This window comes from Ammospiza caudacuta, chromosome 5 (genome assembly GCF_027887145.1).
Source record: "Ammospiza caudacuta isolate bAmmCau1 chromosome 5, bAmmCau1.pri, whole genome shotgun sequence".
NCBI classification, from domain to species: Eukaryota; Metazoa; Chordata; class Aves; order Passeriformes; family Passerellidae; genus Ammospiza; species Ammospiza caudacuta.
This window is the reverse complement of record NC_080597.1, coordinates 1,002,578-1,019,515: the sequence shown is the minus strand read 5'-3', so window position 1 is coordinate 1,019,515 and position 16,938 is coordinate 1,002,578. Positions and strand designations below refer to the sequence as shown.

Sequence of the window (16,938 nt, the reverse complement as noted above, 5' to 3'; positions counted from 1 at the left end):
CCCTGGGGCATGCACATCCCCAGTTTGGCTGGCAGCAAACGCTCCCTGTGCCTCAGCTTTGGGCAGCAAACGCTCCCTGTGCCTCAGCATTGGGCAGCAAACGCTCCCTGTGCCTCAGCATTGGGGAGGGGACAGAGGTTTGGGCACAGGGATGGCCCTGGGGCGTGCACATCCCCAGTTTGGCTGGCAGCAAACACTCCCTGTGCCTCAGCATTTGCAGCAAAAGCTGGAAGTGCCTGTCACAGAAAATACTGGCTTTCCCAATTTCTCATTTACATTCTCGTTCTGTCTAATAAATTATAACAAAGTATTTACTGTTTTGATCGCAGAAGCAGTTCCTCTGCCTTTTTTTTGCTCTGGTTCTGTTTTGGGTGGGGATGCCAAGGTTTCTCCTGTTCCTTTTCTCACTTTAAGTGTGTCATTTGGTCATATTGGTGTCTTCATTCTAATGTTTATTAAAATGTTACTGTCACTGCCAGTCTGAGGCTGTGAATCAGAACTAAGAATGTGTAATAGTTTATTTCACATTTGAGTAAATTTCTTCTACTAGTTAAACACTATTATGGGTAGTGTTGATCCGAGATGGAGTTTACGTTTGCCTAGAATGCCGCTAATTTGAGTCTTCTTTTATTGCCATCTGCCGTGGGTGCCGCACCCACAAACGTGGGGTTTTCCCTGAGTTTCTGTTCATGGTGACAGGGCACATCTGGAGAGCATCTTTCCTTGGTTCTTTGTGCAGCTGCCAGCCTGCAGTGTGTGCTGTGATGGTCCTTTGCCTGAGCTGTTTCCATCTGTGGAAAATGCACATTCTGCCAGGGCAGTAGGAGCACAGAGAGCCCCCACAGTGACCTCCTGAAGGGCAGGTGGTTAAAGGCTTTGCTGGACATGAAATGTGCACTATCTGCTTGTCCTGGCTCTCAGGGTAATTCAGAGCAATTCTTGAGGCACTGTTTGAGGCTCTCACTCAGAATCTCTGTGGAGTGGTCCAGCTTGCTGCCAAGGTGTGCCCTGCAGTGATGGGCACTTGGGGTTTCTGTCAGCTGATTGTGGCTGCTGGGGACAGGGGTCTGCACCCTCCCAAGTTCCAGCAGGGTCAGCAGCCCTGTGGGTAGTTCATTCATTCCCAGCAGCATCATTTGAGCAGCTGTCTTTACTTCTTGTTGCGTTAGTTGCTTAAAATACTGATGTGTTTTGCCCTGTGAGCTGCAGAACTCTTTGAGGGGAAATCTCCTGGCTGCCAAGACACTTCACACCATGATACAGGTTTGGATCTCATGCAGGTTAACACAGAGAAAATAGTGAGGGTAGGACCAAAGTCCCCCATCCTTGTCTACCCCCAGCCTAAAGCACCTAGAAAAGGGCACAGAACCAAGTGGAGCTCAACCACAACTCTCTTGTGGTTTTTGATACACCAGGAAAAATTCCTGGGACTGACTGTACTCATGTAGTGACCCCACTGTTGGCCTCACCTCACCAATAAATAAATAACTCTCTCCATGCTTTGGCCTTTGTGGTATGCAAAGGAATACATGATTGGCCATGGCAATGTGAAGTGGCACTTTTGTTGACCATTTTAAGAAAAGTAATTATAGGAAAGGTGTGCTAGGTAATAAGGCTAACATAAAAAATACCAAACTTAAACTAAATGCGAACACTTAACATTATTATCAAGACTGTCTGATTCAAGTACTTCCCTTTTTTTTTCATTTTCACACATTTACAAGCCAGCAGTTACCTGCAAGATTTGTCAAAACTGTGATTCATCATTAGTGGAGTTTCCATGATGTGTGAGTAAGACACGGGGAAATTGCACAGAGCTCCCCATCTCTCATTAGAGCCACACAGCTGATCCTTTTTTTGTGCCTCTGGTTTTGTGCAGGTCACTTGAGAGTATGGCTATCCAAGTACTTACTTTGCAAGGAATTATTACCTCAAAGAACTGAAATTATCATTAAGTACTATTCCAGTTACTGGAAGGATGGCTTAGTCCTGGGAAAAAAAGTACCTACTAAGCCATGTTTTCCAGGAAGTATCCTCCAAGAGAAGATTTTTTTTATAAAGCCGATGCTGATAAATTTTCCCTTTTGGTTTATTAGCAAACTGAAATAGCTCCAGAAATATAATGCAAGAAGTCTGCCTTTTGTCAGACTACTTTCACTCCAGCTGTATAAACCCCAGGAATTATGCATTGTACTTGGTAAGTAGGATATAAAACACCCCTTGTGGGCATTTCAGATCGTCTTTAAGAACAGAATAATAATAATAATGAAGAGAGTGAGTGAATGTGTGCCTGGCTGCAGTGTGGTGCTGGTGTCTGCACTTGCAGTCACTGCTTGCTCTGAGTTGAGTCATGCTTTGGGTTGGAAGGTCAGCAGGTCCAATCCCACTGCACCAGGCTGCTCAAAAGCCCTGAAAATTGAACATTTCCAAGGATGGGGCATCCACCACTCTCTGAGCAACTTATTTCAGTGTTTTACCGCCTTCACTGTAAACAACTGCTTCCTTATTTCTAACCTAAATTGACTTTCTTTTAGTTGAAACCATTGCCTCCTACAGCAGGCCCTGCTAACAGGTTTGTCCCCATCTTTATAAGCCCTTTTTAGATATTGGAAAGTGTCTCTGGAGCTTTCTCTTCTCCAGGCTGAGCAGCCCAAACTCTCAGAGCCTTTCTGAGAATAGAGAATAGAATAGATATGGAGTAGAGAATAGAATAGATCTAGAAGAGCGAATAGAATAGATCTAGAATAGAGTAGAGAATAGGAGAGGAATAGATTAGATTAGATTAGATTAGATTAGATTAGATTAGATTAGATACGATACTCTCTGGAAATACAGAGTAGTGCTCCAGCCCCCTGGTGATGCCTGTGGCCTCTCCTGTCCCTCTTGCAGCACATCCCTGTCCCTGCTGTGCTCAGCTCCGAGAGCTGCAGGCTGCCCTTGGCTCCTGGCACTCAGATGGAGCTGCTGAAGGGTTTTGCTGCCCTGTGCCAGCCAGGCAGGCTGGTGACATGTCCCTGTCCCTGCTCCCTCCCAGGCAGCCCAGCCCCAGCCTGCAGAGCAGCACAGCTTTCCTGCCTCTCCTGGGAGCTGCGAGCTCTCTGCCTGTCACTTCACACATGTGGAAACATTTTTCCACCTTTCAGATTAACTTAAAGATGGGGATTAATTTAACTTTACAAAGGGCTTTCTGATTCCCAGCTGAAAGCTGCTGTAGGAGCTGCAAATCCAGGGATGAAGCAGCAGTGCTGTGTGTTGGTGTGTTTGACAGTGATTTCTTTCTGCTTGCCCTCTCTCAGGGGCTGAGACAATCCTGTGAGTCTCTTCTGTCTGTAGGAACTTCTTCCCCTCTCTCTCATGCCTGCATCCACCCTCAGTGAAAGTTAGGAATAAAATACCTTTCTCCTGGGGAACAACAAAAGGATGCAAGAGTGGCAGTAGAAACCTCTGATTAATTCCATGGCCAGGTGGCAGATGCATGACTTGTAGCAGCTCTCTGTCTCCAGTGCTGGAAGCAAAGCTCATAGTTAGAAGTGTTTTCTTCAGCCCTGGGAGTGTTTTAGCACTGGCTTCCATTCCCTCTCACAGCTTTTAGCAGAACAGGTTTAAAGGCCTGTGCTTTCTGTTGCAGTGTGTTTCTCAAGTTTCCAGCTTGCACCACAGTTTTTCTGGAGGCTTTATCTGAGAATATTCTGCTGTAGCTCTTTGTTGTGTGGTGAGAATATTTTCAGAGAAATTTCTAGAACCCTAATGAAAAACAATTCAGTTGCATTTCTTCTGTCATGTTTTTTCTGGTGATTCTGTGTGGTTTTCCACTTGCATGTGGCTGTCTGCAAATGGATTTAAGTGCTTGTACTTGGATAATATAACAAATGGGATGTTGCTCAGGATCACATCATTGAAATTAGGTAAAAGTAACAAAAAGAAAGAAGGAAATTAAGGTATCAAGCACAGAGCCCTCCCAGTGGCACCTCAAGGGCTTTCAGAGCAAGAGCAGAGGATTCTCCATCACAGACATTTCAATGCAGACCAGCAGGCTGTATGAAATATTGCAGGGAGCATTCCTGCACTGGCAGGGGGGTAGGCTAAATGAGCTTTTACCAGCAGCTCTTTCCATGTCTGACTGATAGTTGGCTAGGAACGTGCTTGTTGGAGTCGCCAGTTTTATTCTTTTTCCATTTTTTCTTTTTTTTTTTTGTTTGTTTGTTTGTTTGTTTTTTCACTTGGAGAGCACTGGTGACATTGGCAGAAGAATGCTCCCCTATAACCACTGTCCTTCTGGGCAGAAAAATAATTTCTTCAGCATGGTTGTGAAAGTGAGGTAGTGAGTTCCTCTGTCTGCTGAACTCCACCATGAAAAACATCTAACAACAGTACAAATGAGAGTGGTGATGAGTTGTGTTTAACTCACATTTTGGATATGTTTATAAAAGATTTTTTCCTTTAAAATTGCACCTTGGTGGCAGCAACAGCAATAGGAGTTACTGACAGTTTAAATACTGTATAATTTAATCCTAATCAGGGATGTGGATGATATAACAGGTTATGGAGGGATGTTAATGCTTGTCCTGCGTCAGTGCTTTGACACTACAGAAACTGCGTCTTTTTCCTAAGTTTTTGCCATAAATATTGTTGTCTTGCAAACCTGGAAGGGTTGGGTTTTTGATCCCAAGTGTTTCAAACTTAAAACTTCCTCAAAATAGGCAGTATTATTTCCTGCTGTTAACCTGACAGAAAAGCAGTGCCAAACAGATGAAAGGGCAAAGGAGCATTGAAGGGGGACCCCAGATGAAAGCCTGTGTACAGATTTATCTTCCATGTAGAGGAGCGGGTCTTTGTGTGCAGCACATTGCAATCTGCTGCTGCTCTTTGCCTCTCCTGGAACTCTGCTTGCAGTAGAGCTGCAAAACGAAGAGAAAACGAAGCGCTGCACGGCTCTAAACGTTCTCTCTTCTCTTTCTCCCCCACCGTGCGACGCGCAGGGACTCCAGAGAGCCTGGCTGAGAAGGAGAGGCAGCTCATGGGCATGATCAACCAGCTGACCAGCCTGAGGGAGCAGCTGCTGGCAGCCCACGACGAGCAGAAGAAGCTGGCGGCGTCTCAGATCGAGAAGCAGCGGCAGCAGATGGAGCTGGCCAAGCAGCAGCAGGAGCAGGTGAGTGGGCGCTGCCCTGCCCGCAGCTCCAGCCGCTCCTGTGGGGCTGCCCAGCAGCTTGGCTTCAGCCTCCAGACCCTAAAAGGGCACCCGGGATCTTTGCCGTTTGTTCTCCAAGGTGGAAAGGTTTGAACAAAAACGTATCAGGAGAATGCTGTACAGTTTAATCCTGATCGTGGGTGGAGATGATGTAACAGGTTATAGAGGGGTGTTAATGCTTGCAAATTTAATTTGCAATAGATCCGTCTTGGAGCTGTTCAGAGCCTGCTGCCAGCAATGCCAAGGTGTGACGGTGCTCACATGGGTTTTGGGATGAGGGAAGAGACGTAGGTCTGACTCCATGTTTCAGAAGGCTTGATGTATTATTTTAAGATATATATTACATTGGAACTATACTATAAGAATAGAGGAAAAGGTTCTCCTCAGAAGGCTGGCTAAGAATGGAATAGCAAAGAATGATAACAAAGGTTTGTGGCTCAGCTCTCTGTCCTGGGCTGTGATTGGCCATTAATTCCAAATGTCCGCATGAGACCAATCCCAGATGCACCTGTTGCATCCCACAGCAGCAGATAACCATTGTTTGCATTTTGTTCCTGAGGCCTCTTGGCTTCTCAGGAGGAAAAATCCTAAGGAAAGACTTTTCATAAAAGATGTCTGCGACACCAAAGCTGTGGGTTCAGTCTCTTCATTCAGGAGCTGGGCTGGATGCTCCCTGTGAGTCCCTTGCAACTCAGAATATTCTGCAATTCTGTGTTATCCTTCAATACTGTTAGAGTTTTTAAACTCTCTATAAATAAACAGGCACATCCAGCCCTCCTGAATAATCCCCCAAAGCTGCTTTAATTCAGCAATACTGAACAGGTACAGAAAGAACAAAATGCAGCACTTGGATTGTAATGTGAGACATGAAGAGGTTGGGTTTTGCCAACTGTGGAAAAAAGCAGAGAATAATATGAAGTCAGTGAACAAGTGTGGCTTTTTTTCTTCTACACTTGAGAGGCTTGATTTTCAGTACTTGCAAATATGCCCTTCACTGGAAATGCAGGCATGCTTTTCACATGTGATCACTTCCAATGGGCACACATGGACACACAACATTTGAGGCAAAAACTTAACTTTTCTCACAGATTTCACTGGGCAGATTTTAACAGAAATTAATGCCTGCTTTTGTACTTGAACGCAAGCAGAGAATATCTAGATATCTAGTTTAAAATTTTATCACACAATTGCAGCTCTGTGAGTTTTAAACTCACAAAATTCTTTGAAATCTGTCATAGTTGTCATATTCAGTGTTGGTATTGTACTTAAGCAAGTCTTAAGATTTCTAAGGCACTGCTGCTACCTTCAGTCATTTAAGCCTTGGTTTTCCCTGGTTTTAATTATTTAAAATTATTAATTTAATTATTTAAAAACCTTGTCTTATTTTGGCCTGAACTCCCACATGGGGAGAACAGGAGTGACTTACCTTGAGCTGCAGAATTTATATCCTGCTGTTGTTAGGACAGCAAAGGTAGAGGAAGGAGTGAAGGTGGAATTGGCCAGATTCTTGCACCAGGAGACATCCTGTATGAACTATTCCCTTCACCCTGCCTCCTAAAGTCACCAGTGCCACAGGGATTTGAAAGTGAAAAAGAAAATTAAACAATAGAAAAAGGCAATGAGAAATTAGGATAACTAGGATTTATTTTAATTGAAGGAATTGTGTATACTTCTTTATTATGCAGAAATGAAAATATCCAAACTCTGAAAAAAAAAATGTAGTGATAAACCATTCTTGAACTTAAAAAGCAAGAATGGAGCCTTTAAGAAAGAAAAATAATTTTTATCTCCCTCCAGCCTTTAGAGCTCATAACTCCATTCTGTTAATGTCTGCTGTTTCCCTTCATGGGTGTAACAAGTGTCCACAGCAGCATTTGCAGTCACTTAGGGAGAGGGGGGTGGAATTCCTTCTGGAAAACTGCGCTTGGCTTTGAGAGGATCCCTGCACCTCCTTAAGCCAGGCTCGAGTTGAGCCTTGTGGCCTTGCCTGCCCCCTCAGCTCCTTGCAGTGATACACACACTGGAGAGCCAGGGATTTTTCCGAGCTCAGTTCCAGTCCCTTTGTGCCTGTTTCTGCATTAATAAAAGTACACTCAGAACCTTCCTCCATGGTGTCACATTGCCATTAAAAAATAAAAAATTGAGCAGGTGGTGCCAAACAGAAGAGTATTTCTGGCCATCCTACTTTTTTGCTTTTTCTACCGTTTTCCACCATTTTTTTGGTTTCCCTGCTGGTGTTGTTCTCTCTGCTGGGAAATTTTGGCAGTGCCATTTCAGTAAGATTTTTGCACAGGTCCTTGTCTTGTGTGCAGCACAGCATTTTCCATGAGAGTCCCTTTCTCCCTGGGGTTAGCAATGAATTGAACACGTGCCCCTTGCTTCAGCAGCAGCCTCTGCCCTCGGAGGTTCCTTAGCTCAGAAGAGAGGTTTGAAGAACTGAGCAGGGTCAGAGCTTCCTGAGGATGGACTCTGGGAATGGTGATCCCCATCTCATGTTTCTTCTGTGCAATTTCTTCACAGATTGCAAGACAGCAGCAGCAGCTTCTGCAGCAGCAGCACAAAATTAACCTTCTTCAGCAGCAGATCCAGGTCAGAGACACATCTCCTCCCACACCCCTGTTGTTCTTCCCTTCCCTTCCCCACTCCTTCCCTCAGCCATTGTTGCCACAGTTTCTGTAAGAATCCCTGCAGTTGACTGGCATCTTGTTTATGGAAACACGAGAGGATTTTACCTGTCATTTAGCAAAAAAGGGTCAGTTTCTGGAAGACCTTATGTGATTAACATGGTTTTTGTAGGGTCAGGAAGAAGCTGTTAGAGCTGGTCATGCAAGCAGGATATAATATAAAATAATTCAGGCATTTACAGGACCGGTCCTCTTTCCTCAGGAGTGACAAAAGTATTGTCAGAAGGAGTTTGTTGGGAACCAGTGTCCTACAGCTCTGGTTTTGAGGCTTTGCTGAGGGGATTGATAATCTTCAGTGGTTGATAATCAAGTGTACCTTCCTCCCTCTGCCTGAGGTGTTGGGAGAGTGGAATTTTTTGTTTATGGAGAAGTATTGTGTGAGTGAGAAGCTGGCCAAAGGGTTGGTTAGATTCAGGAGAGCAGCTGTGTAAGTTCCAGGTACCTGCAGGTTTGTTCCCAGGAGTAGAAGAACTTGGTAAACCAGCATACCCAGTAAACTTTATTTAGCCTCTTTCTGCCATACTGTATTCAGAAGTTTCTTTTCATGCCATTGACTGTATTTCATTACTTTTCTGCCATGTGCATGCCCCTGTTTTGGGAACAATGTAAATCAGTTTGCTGGGGAATAACAGGAGTGGTTAATAAACATTATCCATGGAATAACAAAGGAGAGGTTTGACTTTACAGATACCTGGGACCAGGGTGGAATCTCTGGTTGTTCAATCCTGCAGTTTTGTACACAGCATTGTGAGTTGCTGTAGACTCTATTCTGTTTGTTCGGTAGCAGCAGGATTCTCCTTCCAAAGCTTTTCATCAGCATTTCAGAGGGAGTTACCTAAAATTATCAATCACAACTGTAAACCATTTAAGAAAACCTAATTCCACGCAGATCAGAGGAGCTGTATGGCTTCATACTGGAAGAAAACTTGGCTGTATTATTCCAGAGGACATTCTGTCTGTATCTGGACTTGGCATTTATGAAAAACTCCTCAGAAGGTCCATCCCTCTGTTATAAGGCAACTTCTATACAAGATGTGCTTTGCTGAAAATGATTTTGAGATCGGTAAGGCTTGATTTGGCCTGGACCTCTGAACTCTTTTCTGCTTCCTAATTTGTGTGTGGGAGGGATTTTTCTTTATTGCTGCATTTTTAATAAGGCTTTAAAAGAAAAACAATAGCAAAACCTGTACAATAGCAAGGAAAATATTCGTATTTTTAGCATTTAGCTATGGCAGCGAGAGAGGAAGTTGTTTTATAAGCAGTGAATAAAAATAAATTGAAGTAATGTAATTTGACCCCAACCCTTTTAAGTTTTAATGCCCTGTAGATAAGAATGAAGTATGTTGTTTTTAGGGTAGTGAAGAAAACCCTGGTTATTGATAATGAGATATAGAGCCTTTCATCTCTTGATCCCTGGTCCAAGTTTGACCTAAGTCAGTAGTAAATGAAAGTCAGCCAAGTCCCATCTGATGGAAGCTGCAATCCTCAGGAATGATTTGGGGCTCAGTCTCAGGGGACTGCGGATGAAATATTGACCCTGCTGGGGCCGGGGTTTCACCTCCAGGGTCCCCTGCACACAGACCCCATGGGGTTTGTGGCACCCTCCTCTTGGACGGTCAGGCAGGAAAGGTCAGCAGTGGAGCAGGCAGGGACAGTGCTGCTCCCTCGCTCCCACAGAGCTGGTCTGTGTGCAGGGAAATCTGGGTGATGCTGCACAGGCAGGCCGGGCAGTTCCATGCATGATCCTCAAGTCTCATGAACCCTGGCTGGAGCCCATAACTCTGAAGGGAAAAACATCCAAAAATTAAAAATAATCCTTATTGACAGAGAACACAAAGCAACACATTTCTCCTCAGTTAATGACTGTCAGATAAAAAACAGTTCTTAAAGAAATCACCCTTTGTATCTAAATTAAGGCAATGAAGTCCCCCTAAGATGCCCATGTATAAAATGGTCAGAGAGTTTACAGTCAGCCTGTGGGTTATGGGAGGTGGAAGAAAGCTCTGACAGGAATGTAGCTGTGAGTTCAGCTTCCCTGACCTTGCCCTAATTAATCTAACAGGCTTCTGTCACACTGGCCTGAAGTTTTGAAATAGCACTAGATTTATTGACAGGGAAATATTCCTACAAAGAGTGGATAACTGTTTGACTTAGGTGCAGCTGAGTGATTGTGCTGTAGCTATGAACTCAGCTTATTTATGACAAAGGAATCGTTTTACTTCAGCCAATTTTTTTCTAAGCTTGTAAGAGTCGCCATAATTCCATATAAATTATTACACAGAAGAAAGCCACTGAAATATTGTATTGAAAGCATAATACCCTAAGGTTAGAAAAAAGCATAACCTGGCTGACCCCATGATTTATGAGTCCTTTCTCTCAGTGTGCTAACTTGGAAACAGTTCCCTTTCTCCTTAGCCCATCACACAATCCATAACCAGGGGGAGACTGAGAGTCCCTTTTCTCCTCAGAGGGCTGCAGATGCTCAGTGGAGCTGCAGCTCAGTTAAACCAGCACTTCTGGGATGCTGCAGAAAGATGCTTTAGTTCCTTGGGCTCAGAAAAACGTGCCTGGCATGTGAGTCTGTAAGTGGCATGTGTTTTCCAAGCCCATCTCTGCTGAGTTCATTGGAAGGTGGTGTCACTGAAACAGAAAACAAGGACTTTGTATAGAGAGTGGAGTAAGCTGGAGGAAAGTTGCAGATTAGATTAAATTGTGAATCTGTACCACCTCAAAATGCTAAAATAGGATCTAGACGAGATTTTGTGTTTTGGCAAACATTTATAATTTTTTTCTACTTTTCAGGATGTTCTAGAGCTAATTTGTGGAGAGGTTTGAATTTCTCTGAATAATTAACTAACCCTCCCCTGTTTTTATGGCCCTTTGGGGTGCAGCCCCCCATGCACACTCTCTGCTCTGCCCAGTCTGTGTGTGAGGTTTTCCCTGTGAGGTTTCTGCCTCTGAGTGTTGGTGCTGTTCTCCCTGCACCCCTGGTCCTGCTGCTCCTCCATAGATGGAGCTGGGATCTGGGTATTTACAGCCCTTGTGCATCAGCACCTCAAAGCTTCAGGCTGTATTGGAGGTAGAAATTGTAGGGCAGGCTGACACCTGCTATCTCAGGGCTCTAGCTGCTCAGAGTTAAGTTGGAAAGTCTCTTTTCCCAGCCTAGTCATCAGAGAAGGAGTCAGAACTTTTCATTTCTCTTTCTCACGGTTGTTTATTGTTTCTTATCTATAAAATTCTTTCTCCTGTCCAGCCAGGGTCCGCTCAGCAGGACAGACAGAGGCACTCTGCCTGCCCCGGGGTGGTGTTATCTTTTATACTAAAAACTACGTGTGCAATATTTACAATTACTTCCCAATACCTATCCCCTATGTTAGACAGTGAGCTTCTACTCTAAACCAATCTAAAAGTGCCAGAATATGGAGGCCAAGAAGAAAAAGGAGAAAGGCTGGACATGCCCAGATCCCTCCATCTTGCCTTCTGAAGCCCCATTCTAAAAACCCCAAAATCTATTTTTCGCCCTGTGACAAATTAACTATCATTCTACTTAAACTTTCGTGGCTTGTAATTCTTCACATGAGGTTGGTAGTTGTTTTTTCCAAGGGCTAAATCAAAGGCTCAGGGGTCCTGGGCAGGGGCTTAAGCCCTCCAGGGCAGCCAGAGGAATTTCCTGGGTTCAGATACTGGTATAACTGAACAAGTTCTTGGCTTCAGCTCAGTTTTGTCCTCAATGGAGCTCTCCTGGGTACCCACTCCTCTTCTGTGGGACCCCAGTCTCTCCCTGGAGCCTGGGCATTCTGGGGCTCTGCAGCTCCCATCTCGGCTGGGCGCAGAGGGGCAGAGGCTTGGCATGTGCTCATGGGGCTGAGCTGGGCTCCAGATGCACCCCAAAGGTGTCACCCCTCCTTCCAGGGTGTCCCTGAGCCTCAGGGCTCCTTGATCCCAGAGACAAAGCCTGGCCCAGGATGCTGATGGAAGGCTTTGCTTTGGAGCTCACTGACAAGTGTCACTTTAATGGAACCGCATTTAAAATGAAATATGGTTGTTAAAATTCATAAAGCGATTCATATTCAGTAGGGCACTGTTGATAAAATAGGTCAACCTTGCAGCCTAAATTGTGATAAAACTGATACTGCTAATCTCACAATTTTGTGGAAAACCTGACAGTGTTTTATGTTTTTCCCTCAAGCCCCAGCTCTTGGAGTCATGTGATGACAAAAATGCCAGCTTTCATTTCTCCCAAATGTAAACTTCCAACTCTCAGATTTCCAGGCAAAATCTGAAACCATGAGCACTACAAGTTCCAAAATTAGAAGGCAAACAAAACAGAGGCCAAATGCTGTTTTCTAATCTGTTCTGATTTTTAGTCAAAATTTTTTTTGGAGAGCCCAGCTCAAGATCTTGGAACACTTTAGGTTGCCAATAATGTAAAACTAAGATCTCAAAGCAGCAGGCAGCAGAAATGCTGCTTTACAATGTTTCTAGCGTTCAGGCCACAGTTTTGTTTGACTTTTTTTTGTTTGATACTGTCAGTAATTGGTTACTAATTTGTGTTCTTTTCTGAGTGACATACTCAACCCAAGAACCAAGTGCGTTCTGAAACTGAGGGCAGTTCCTGCCAGACAGCAGTCTGTGTTTTAGGAGAGGGTTTTCATTTTCCCTCAGAGCTAGAGCAGATGTTTTAATGGGACCCTTTTTTTGTGAGAAGGTTTGGACCCCTGAGAGTGAGGGGATCCCAGCTAAATTCTGATGCAAAGCTGGAAACAAGTGTTTCTGGCCTGCTCTACCTGGTATCAAATGCCTGAAATGTGGGAATTCATCTCTCCAACACTAAAGCTGTGTTTCAGAGGGAATAATCTTGTTCAGGGCTGAAGGTGCACACAGGAGATTCTGCAAGGGGTCCCTCATGTACAATCTCTCCATGCATAGAACAGTTTTTATCCCATTACCACCCCATGTTCCCAATTCCCAGTGCTTTTGTCTGTCACTGCATTCTTGGGCCACATGTCTTCTTCTCAGCTCCCAGCTCTCCTTGCTGAAAGCAGCTTTTGCAGGCCTTGTCCCCGTGCTGGAAGTCTCACAGGCACAGCAGAATGGAATTAACCCTTTCAGTGTCAGCCCTGCCAGGGGCATGTGGCTTTGCCAGCTGCTGGGTGGACGAAGAGATGCTGAGTTCTCAAACCAAACTATTCCCAAATTCTCACTGCCTCCTGAGGTTTGAGAAGTTCCAATTTGGAATGCAATAAAAGTCTTGAACTTAGAATTTCCTGCAGAATGGCCATGCCATTTCTCAGCCAGATCTGTTTTTCAAAACGGAGCTGTGTTTTTGCGGAGGAAAGGGGGATTTGGTTTCTCAGTTACACAGAAGTTCAGCAAAATATTTCTTAAGCTTAACATGCAAAGTTTTGAAATGACACAGTTGTTATTGTCAGAACTTTCCAAACAGCAAGAGTTTCTGGGCTGATTCCAGTCTTCCAAAACAGTGGTAGAGACCTGTTTCCAGAGTGCTTCAGTACCACCATTTACCCACCAGTTATGGCAATAATTGTTGTTGTTTAGATAGATTTGCTGTTTGCTCTGCACTCAGGTGAGCAATCCTCTGTTACCCAGAGCTGGCTGTATGATATCTAGGCCCGTTTGTGTTCTTTTTGTTTTTTGTAGAAGGTACCACTTTCTCTCTCTTGTTGAGAGAAGACACAGATTAACTGACTGTACAAAAAGGAACCTGAAGATTTTTTCCCTGCCCCAAGAAGTCTGCAGGCTTAAATTATATTTCCAACATGGCTAAGCCTTTAATTTTCTGTCTGCTGCTTCAAAAACAAAAACTCCAGCAGACCACTATACTTGGAGAACTTTGAGTTTTTAAGAAGGAGGGTAGAGATCTTTACCCCTAATCTTTGCCCCGTCAGTGTCCCCTCAGGCAGCCCCAAGGCCTTGGGGCATTTCTCCTGGTTCCCAGCCAGAGTTCTCCAGGGGTTTTAAAGGGCTGGATGTTGTAGGTGATGAGTCCTTCACTGGAGACAGGAAAATGAGCAGCTGCTACACAAGGGCCTGGTTACAGATCCAGTAATGCCTCTTGCTCCTGGATTCCCGTTTTCCCTGGGAATTCTGCTGTTCTGAGAAGTCAGTGGCAGCAGAGCAGTGCTTTGTGCTGCTACAATCACTTTGCAAGGCAGAGCAGAATTAGTTTTTCCACAACCAGAGTCCTCTTTGCATGTCAGAGAGAGGTGAGGACAGAAGGTTTCCTTGGTAAGACAATAAAACTGCTGAAGTGGTGCCTGATCCAGCCCCCACTGAACATGGAGTAAAAGCTCTTGTTCACATTAGTAGGAGTTTATTGGGACCTTTCTTTGGTAGGAAACTGTGAGAAAGTCCCTTCCTCCTGTCTCTCCAGAGTATTTGTAGAGCAGCTCTGTGCAGTGCAGCGGTTTGTTTTTGCGTTTGCTGTTATTTGTTTTTTGCGGTGCGGATGTGACGGGCTGCGAGCGCACAGCCAGGCCGAGCGTGCTGGTGGATGTGGGGACGCTGTGTGCACATCCATCATGTGTCAGGAGCAGCTGTTCTCCTGCAGCTCACAGGCAGGGCAGGCTGCAGTCACACTGCAGCCTTTCCCATGGCTCTGCAAGCCCTTCCCCAGCCCTGGGCTGCCAGCACGGAGGCACAGCAATGGCTCCTCACTCACAGGGCCCTGCAGCTGATCTCCTGTCAGTTACCAGAGGGACTCGCTGTCCCTTGGGCAGCAGGAATGCCCTGGGAAAGAGCTTACCCAAAACTACACACAGGCATGCACAGAACCAAACACAAACAAACAAACCCAAAGAGAGCAACAACCCCAAAACACCCCAAACAAACAAACAAACCCAAAGAGAACAACAACCCCAAAACACCCCAAACAAACAAACAAACCCAAAGAGAACAACAACCCCAAAACACCCCAAACAAACAAACAAACAAACCCAAAGAGAGCAACAACCCCAAAACACCCCAAACAAACAAACAAACAAACCCAAAGAGAGCAACAACCCCAAAACACCCCAAACAAACAAACAAACAAACCCAAAGAGAACAACAACCCCAAAACACCCCAAACAAACAAACAAACAAACCCAAAGAGAGCAACAACCCCAAAACACCCCAAACAAACAAACCCAAAGAGAGCAACAACCCCAAAACACCCCAAACAAACAAACCCAAAGAGAACAACAACCCCAGAAAACCCCCAAACAAACAAACCCTTGGGGCTGGTGGGGAAACAGGGAAAAGAAGGGGGAAAAAAGAGAGAAAAATTAGTCAGAATGAGCTAATTGCTTTCTGTCCTCTCAGCTTCAGCTAGAATTTGTGCTAGAGTGGACTTTGAGTAACCTCTGGGCCTTCATTTCCTTACCTTAGCAGGAAAGTTAAGTAAAAAGTTGTTGGGCTCCTTATGTGCACTTATTTCATTGCAGAGGATCAGTTTGCAGCCAGTTTTAACTCCACAGGTAACCCTTAGCAAGTTCCTGCAGGTAGTTTGATCTCAGGCCTTTCCCATACCCTTCTGCCATCCAAATTCGTGTTCTGGTGGTGTTGTGCCAGTGCAAACCAGGTGTATCTGCTTAAAACTTGCATCAGCTCAGCTGGTCAGAGCATGGCTTGGGGGTTTGATCCCCATAAAGGCCGTTCCCTGAAGAATTGAGCCCTTGTGGGTGGGTCCCTTCAAATTCACAGTGTTCTGTGGTTCTGTGAGCTTGAATTTATTGGAAATGCAAGGGCATGTTTGATTGAGGTAAATCAACTTTTTTTTTTTTGCCTATGCTGAGCTACTTGATGGCAATAGCACTTGTTTTCTCTAGTGTTACTGGTCCAAATGTTCTCAAATTCTAACACTGTTTTGAACTTCATGACTTCTTTTCTTGCCATTTTAGCATCTTTTCTTAATTTACTTTCTGTTACTGAGCTTTCAGTGTTCCCATTTTCCAGTTCTCTCACACAATCACAAGGAGAGGCCAGAAACTTTTTTTTTTGTTAAAATCCAGAGCACAGAAACACCCAAAATAATCTGTAAGGAAAAGGCCAGTGGTCAGATGCAGTCCTCGCAGCTGGCAGCACTGTGCTCCAGGGCCTCATCTTGGTCTCTGTCTGCTCAGCAGGCATCTCAGGGCCCTGTCTTTTTGGGTTTGTTTGTTTTCAGATCCCCTCTCCAATTTCTGCATCTCTCATCATCAACTCTGACCATTTTCTTTCACTTTCAGCTCCCTGGTGCTGAGTAACCTTCCTTAGGCAGCTGCCCACCCTTTCCTGCAGCAGCTTCTCCTCTCTGCCAGCCCTCCTCGTCTGTGTTTCATGGCCTTATTGATGGGTTTGTTTGGCATTTTGCTGCCTGCTGAGCATTCTGTGAGTGTTTGTGCTCAGAGTGGGTGGTGTGGGTGCTGGGTTGGCTCTACCTGCGCAGGTGTGGGCACAGCAGGGGCACAAGGTGCCACCTGGAAGTGCCTGGAGAAGCACAAGCTCTCCGTGGCCGTGCTCTTGTCTGTGTAATCCTGAGCACTTCTGCTGTACAGCCAAAAAAAGGCTGCTGCTGCTGCCTCTGCAGCGAGGTGAAGCAGGAGATAACAATAAATTTTTTACTGCTGGCTGGCAGAGGTGTTTAGGATGTGTTTTCTTTATATCTTCATCCGCCCCTAATTGAAGATGCTTTAAAATTGAATGACTAGCAGTCAAAACGTGTTTGCTTCAAACTGAGAAGAAAAATGCTGGTGTCTCTTCGTGCAAGCTGATTGCGCTTTGTACACAGCTGACAGCCACAGTCACTTTGAGTGACTGATAAGTGGGAAGCTTTGCCACTTATCAAGGAATGCACGCTGAAAAGAAAGGACTGGAGCCGTTCAGATGCTTTGGCATGTTCAAAATAACATCTCACATCAGTCAGGCTCAGAAGCACTAGGAGACATTTCAAAATAAACTTTATATCTATCTATCTAGAGGCAAGAATTCCATTTAACAGACAGATCGCTGTGTGGCATCACACTGGCTCTGGAAACAAGAGCATCCTTATGAGGGTCACCAGTGCACAATGGCTCAGATGGC

General features: G+C 44.9%; 1 protein-coding gene across 1 annotated transcript in view; it reads left to right on the top strand.

Moving 5' to 3' along the window:
* The window catches only part of SOX5 (SRY-box transcription factor 5), a 314,234-nt gene that overhangs the window by 176,990 nt on the left and 120,306 nt on the right, over nucleotides 1-16,938 (top strand). Inside the window, exons 5-6 of the mRNA XM_058804990.1 lie at nucleotides 4,980-5,152; nucleotides 7,712-7,780. Coding sequence (XP_058660973.1) covers nucleotides 4,980-5,152; nucleotides 7,712-7,780 — 242 coding nt within the window. The remainder of the gene's footprint in view (nucleotides 1-4,979; nucleotides 5,153-7,711; nucleotides 7,781-16,938) is intronic.